This window comes from Schistocerca gregaria, chromosome 1 (genome assembly GCF_023897955.1).
Source record: "Schistocerca gregaria isolate iqSchGreg1 chromosome 1, iqSchGreg1.2, whole genome shotgun sequence".
In the NCBI taxonomy this organism is placed as follows: Eukaryota; Metazoa; Arthropoda; class Insecta; order Orthoptera; family Acrididae; genus Schistocerca; species Schistocerca gregaria.
In genome coordinates this window covers 644,245,970-644,252,475 of record NC_064920.1, presented here as the reverse complement: position 1 = coordinate 644,252,475, position 6,506 = coordinate 644,245,970, and the positions used below count along the sequence as shown (strand labels likewise).

General features: G+C 40.3%; 1 protein-coding gene across 1 annotated transcript in view; it reads left to right on the top strand.

The window, feature by feature from the left end:
* The first annotated feature begins 496 nt into the window (after positions 1–496).
* Positions 497–6,506, top strand: part of LOC126360761 (polyribonucleotide nucleotidyltransferase 1, mitochondrial) — a 114,670-nt gene continuing 108,660 nt past the window's right edge. The window contains exons 1-2 of the mRNA XM_050007736.1: positions 497–866; positions 990–1,907. Coding sequence (XP_049863693.1) covers positions 712–866; positions 990–1,907 — 1,073 coding nt within the window. The 5' untranslated portion in view covers positions 497–711. The remainder of the gene's footprint in view (positions 867–989; positions 1,908–6,506) is intronic.

Genomic DNA, 6,506 nt, shown 5'->3' with positions numbered 1-6,506 from the left:
TTGCCTATTGGGGTGATGGTGACCGGTATCTGGCCTTTTGTCGCTGGACGTTGTTTGTCCGACACTGCGACAAGACAGTTGAACTTGATGAATGCTGATCCATCTCCCTCTGATAATTCTGAGGAGACTGATCTTGACAGCACATTTCGATGGTACTCAATAGATGCTTATTTGTAATTAACACGGTTGAAGGTGAGTGCATCATGACAGTCTCGTTTTTGTAACTCGAATGCAAAGCGATAGCCGACCCTTGGCCGGTATCGATTGGGATTTCATTAGTTTCCATTTTAAAAATAGCCGCTGAGAAATCTCCCTGCGACGATGCTTTGACACTTGTTACTAACTACTTGTAGATAAAATATCCAGTAGATTACATTAAAAAAGTTGATAACAATTATACAAAACACTTGATGGAACCGATGCCGGCCGCTGCACGAAGCACAAACGACTGCTCAGCGCGGCTGCCGTAACTGCAAGCAACATTTTTCGCTACCCGCTCTTCGAAAAGTTTGTCACTGCAGTCAACGCAGTTTAGAGTCGATTTGTTAATAATTATTCAGCCTTTCTCAATATTCTTGAGAGCGATCGGAAAAACAGCATTGTTTATTTCGTTGCTAACCAAAGATACTTCTAACCTCCTTGAGCTATCTTTGACGTAGTTAACATGTGTGTTTATTGTTTACTATTTTGCTGTCTGGCTGGAGGGCAGTGATGGCTACATGTTGGTGGGGATATGTGAGAGGCGTGCGGAATTTGTATGAATTCGTTACTACAGAACAGAAGTACATATTATCACAGAATGTGAGATACTTTTCCGAGAAAGCTAATTCACGTATTCCAGAGATTGAAGCTCAGTTTTCAAATGGGTAAAATAAAACGAAAATACTATATTGCACTTGCAGAATAAGCCTACATATCGGTAACAAACCGCAACTGAAACTTTATTTATGCGGAAAATTATTTTTCATTTATTGTCCATATGTTTTCAGGCGCAAGATTGTTCTGTCAACAGGACAGTATGCGAGATTAACCGACGGGTGTGCACTATCTCAGTTGGGCGACACTTCAGTTTTGGTAACAGCAGTAAGCAAATCGAAAGCAACGTCTACGAATTTTGTGCCTCTAACCGTCGATTACAGACAGAAGGCTGCAGCCGCTGGACGAATCCCCACAAATTTCATGCGGAGAGAATTGGGACCAACTGAGAGAGAAATTTTGACTGGTCGCCTCATTGATAGGTCTCTGAGACCTCTTTTTCCAGAAGGTTTTTCGTATGAAACTCAGATTGTGTGCAATCTTCTGGCTGTTGATGGTGTTAATGACCCAGACATAGCAAGCATTAATGGTGCCTCAGCAGCACTCTGTCTTTCGGACATACCATGGAATGGGCCCGTTGGTGCCGTTAGAATTGGGTTGGTGGACAACGAGTTGATTGTTAATCCTACTCGCCGTGAGCTGTCCATGAGCACATTAAACCTAGTAGTGACAGCTGCGAGGCACAATCTTGTAGTGATGATGGAGGCAGCAGCAGATAACATTTTGCAGCAAGATTTACTGAAAGCCATAAAAATGGGTGTTCGTGAATGCCAGGCTGTAATTCAAGGAATTTTACAATTGCAGAAGCACTATGGAAAGGCAAAACGAGATTTTACCCCTCCAGGAGATCACCCAGATGATATTGTAGAAGCTGTAAGAAGTTGCAGTGAAATGCGATTGAGAGAAATATTTAGAGATTATACCCATGACAAGATATCACGTGATACTGCTGTAAGTGATGTACGGACTGATGTTGCTGAGAAAATGAGAACAACGTATGGTGAGACTGTTGACATGGTAGTAGTGAATGACTGCTTCAGTAGGATTTGCAAAGACATCTTCCGAACAATGGTCTTTGAGGAAAATGTAAGGTAATGAACTTACTTATGTTCTGACTAGCATTAGGCTGTTTTGTTTTTTTTTGTATTGAACACTAATAACTCCATATGTTATCTGTAACTGTTCTCACTTTCCTACAATTAAAATTTTGCTGTTGTTGAATCATTAGTGGGGTAATAGGTACTGAATTAATTGTATCAGAATTTTCTGAATACACTACACCAAGTTGATAATAATGAAATAATAATTGAACAAACTGAGTGCTGTTATCATTCCTGATAGCTTTCCTTATAGTATTTAATAACAGGAGGCGATTGGTTCGGAAAATTTATGAACTGCTAAACCTTTTCACCACAATTGGGATGTATGTGTCCCGCAAAAGGTTATCAGAGAAACAGTGGGAATGTGCAGCTTGTTATCACTAATTGCCCAGTGACAAATTATTTTGTTCAAAGGAAGGAGGACCAATGTACTGTCACATGTCTCTTGAATTTGCTTGTAATGATAAAGAGCTTGCCAGTTGGAATAATCTGCTGAGAGGTCAGATATTTGTGTTCGTGTATACAATCAAAGAGCGTTTCTGAAAATCTAGGCCCCAAGTCGAAACACAAGTGGCAACACATTACCCACACCGCCCCATGTTGGAATATGACATGGGAAAACATTTTTTCATATAGTTTTGCTGGAAAATTGAACTGTGATGTGTATTTGTAACACACTTCATACACAGAAATGAGGTTTTGCCAAAAATTAAATGTACTTTTATTAATCTTAATGAAATTTCACACTTGTGGGGACATGCGTAATGCACAGGCCATCATATGATGCATGGCAGAACGTACATTGTATCCATTTGAGTTCATGACGCATTGATCAGACCTATTGGTAACAATTATCGCAGCACATCCCAGAATTGCTTTGATGTCTTCCTTTAACCTGACCTGGTGGGGATCCCAAACATTTTAGTAGTAGCCAAGAATGGGTTGCACTAGTGTTCTGTAATGTGGTCTCCATTAGCTCGCCTGTGGTACAGTTTCTTAAAATTCTCCCCATAAACCAAAATCAACCGTTTGCCTTCCTTATGTGTTCTTTCCAATTTATATCGCTTTGCAACATAAAGCCTAGATATTTAACTGACATGACTGGATCAAGCAGCACACTGCTAATGCTGTATTCAAATGTTACAGGATTGTTTTTCCTACTCATCTACATTCATGTACATTTTTCTACATTTGGAGGACAGAGCCAAAACATTGTGTATATAGGACCGTGTCCTTTCCCAATAATGTTAGGCCTTGTTCTTCAATTCTTCTTTCACTAAGCAGACTTGCTGCTGATGTCACCAACCATCATCTTCAGATCACCCTGGAATTTATCCCAGCTATTGAGCTTATCTTCATCATTATCGGACCACTACTGGTCTGTGCCATTGTCACACACATCATGTCATTGTATTTGGCGACTCGGTCAAATCCTTTCATCGGATCATGATCAGCATATTCAAAAAACACTGAAAGATGCATGAGGTGCAGCTGACGTACTGCTGTTTTTGAACTGACTGGTCTTCTGGAAATATGGACCATACAGGAACAATGTACTGCTTGTATGCCCGTTGCTGTCTTGCTGTCTGTGTAGGCAACAGTTTTTACAGTACCTAACTGGAGCCGTAGTGATAAAGATGTTTTGAAGTAACCAGCATTTCTACCAATCAGTGTCGCATCATAACCCGAATCAAGTCCAAATCTGAAAGTGGGTCATCAGTGAAGTGCAGCACTTAGCACTGAAAGCACATTTTTTACAAACAGCAATGTACAGCCAGAACAGAAGTGAATTCCTGGAAGGAGAGAGCAGCTATTTATACCAACATCAAACATTCCAAAACATACGAACATTATAAATACAAGAAATATCCCAGAACTGATAAATACCAAATGACAAATAATTGTGAGTGGTCAGGTTTGAACTGGTGGCCCGTGGCACACCCACCAGTGACGCTTAACACTACGCCAGATTGCAGGCAACACAGCTCATGGTATTATTACTACAGTACAGCTAACAAACTTGGCTGTTTTAACTGCTTTCTCGTCTTTCAATTAAATAAAAGTTTCAGTACATAAATAACGGCATAATTGGCTTCATTTCATAACCATAATGATATGGTGTGTGGCATCATACATGTGCATGGAAAGGGCAGGAGGGAGGGGGAGGTGGGTGAAAGAGAGAGAGAGAGTGACCAAGACCACGCACACAACCGTGTGTGTGTGTGTGTGTGTGTGTGTGTGTGTGTGTGTGTGTGTGTGTGTGTGTGTGTGTGTGTGTGTGTGCTGCTTCAACGACTAAACAGAATCATATAAAAATATGTCTGTCCAGTGATGTGCAATGACGGCACCCTAGACCTGGCCCGACCAAGTTTTGTGCTTCCTTAGCACGCTTGTATTTTGCACACACAGCTGAGGCTGGTCAGTGCTCCAGCTTCCCCCACCACTGCACGAATATGAGAAGGTGTGTGACTGAGATGGCTGTATGCCAAAGCCTATACACACACTGGAAACTTAAGGAGGCATGTATGTAAAACAGTGCGACTACTTGTAATGGGCATATATTGCAGCATCCTTTTATATGCAGGATTTTATCATGTGTTTATTTTCAGCTTTTTAATTTTCTGCCAGAGCAATAGCTTATAATGCTTGATTGGAGGAGTACAATACATAATACTAATATAATGAACAGAACTACGTAAAGCTTTACATAATGGCTTTGAACATTAAATTGTGATGTTTATTAATTAATACACATCATGATTTTGGAATATGTAATATTTCAGGAACTATGGTTTGTGATACTGTCAAGGACACAGTCAGACAGTTTAAAATCTGTTAAACCTAAATGTTGGCCAAACTTTGCCAATTTCATAACATAAAGGAAATGTTCGCACATGTCTTGAATCAAACATTTAACTAAATTTAGCAGCTTGCTTGTGCCATCAGCGATATTGCTTGTGTGGTGATAGTTTATAAAAGTCCTGTAAATACCTGGGTTGGACAAACAGGTGTTTGAGCTGGATGAGATATAGGTGGAAGTTATGAGGTACATCGGTAACCAAATGCGAGAATGGTCTGACAGATCAAAATCTGTCTTCAGTCGTACAAAGTCTTGGAATCTCTTTGAGAACTCATGATGAAATATTTCAATTACTGGAATGTAGTCATTCTTGTGTTCTCCACAAATGACAACCTTAAATTCAGATAAATGTTCTCCATGTCTTGAACTTGAAGCTGATTCTTCCATAGAATTTAATTTTTGTTTGCTAGCATGAATCTAGTCCACCATATTTGTTACCAAATGATTCTCTCCTTGCATTAAGACTTTTAATGTATTCAAATAATTTGTGATGTTGACCTTAAAAGATTTTGCCACCACTCTACATATCCTTAACTCAGTTTTTTCCTTATTGGTTGCCTACAGTTCAGCCAGCACTCACTGTCATCTCTGAAAAGACAAAAGCATATCGTCCTTGGTAGCTGGTGTTGTAATGTTGTTCCAGTGAATATTTTTTTTTGCAGCTCATAGTGCGATGGCATATTAAGTACTTTACATGGCCCTCAAATGGTACCGCAATTCCTGTTTGGCACTGTACGATGCAACATCTCCACTTTATCTTTTTTGGACAGGTGTGTGGATGTCATATTATTCCTAATGCAGAACATAAATATATTTTAAATCAAGTAGTAGTATCAGTAAACTGTTTGACATTTGAAAAGATGACTGATTTGCTCTAGTGCCATCCAGCTCCAACCTCCATTTTCCTCTTCTTCCTCACCCTTCTGCCCCATCTGCCATTGTGATTGGAATATGAGGCATGAGTACAGCTGGAGTACTTGCTCTTGCTGAGCGCTGTTTGGCCAGGCCTGTCTTAGACTGCTTGATAGGAGCAGAGTATTCAATTATGGATGTGCAGGCAGGCTACTGGCAAATCGAGGATGACACACTTGACTGGCAAAGAGACTGCCTTCATAACTTGTGATGGCTTCTGCAGGGAGATGTCAAATTTTCCTCTAGCGAGAGAAAGAGGCACAACACCTTCTCCAGCCCAGCACTGCATGGCAATAATATCGAGACAGAATTTCACACTGATGCTAGTAGTTATGGATGGATGCAGTTAAAATACAAGTGCAGGAGGGCACTGAAAATGTGACAACTCATGCATTCAGAGTACTCTCCAAGTCCGAGATGAACTATTTTGCAACCAAGAAAGAGTGCCTTGCAATTATTTGGGCCCTTAACAAGTTCCTACTGTATTTATTTGACAAAATATTTACCATTGTGCTGGACGAGTAGCCTAAAGGATCCATTGGGTCGACTGGCGAGATGGTCGCCGAGGCTTCAGAAATATTATTGGTAATTAAAAATGGAAGCAAACACAAGAGTGCCCACTGCCTTTCAAGGAATACAGTGGAAGAACACAGCAGCATGGATGGAATCTGTCATTGTTACATTACTGGTCAAAGAATTCCAGTTAATAAACAAACATTTTGTATGAGGAACTATGATCCAGTGAGATAGAAATGGGAGCTTGTCATACCAGCTTACCCTTGGACAGCTATCCTGAAGTTTTTACACAGTGGGCCAAC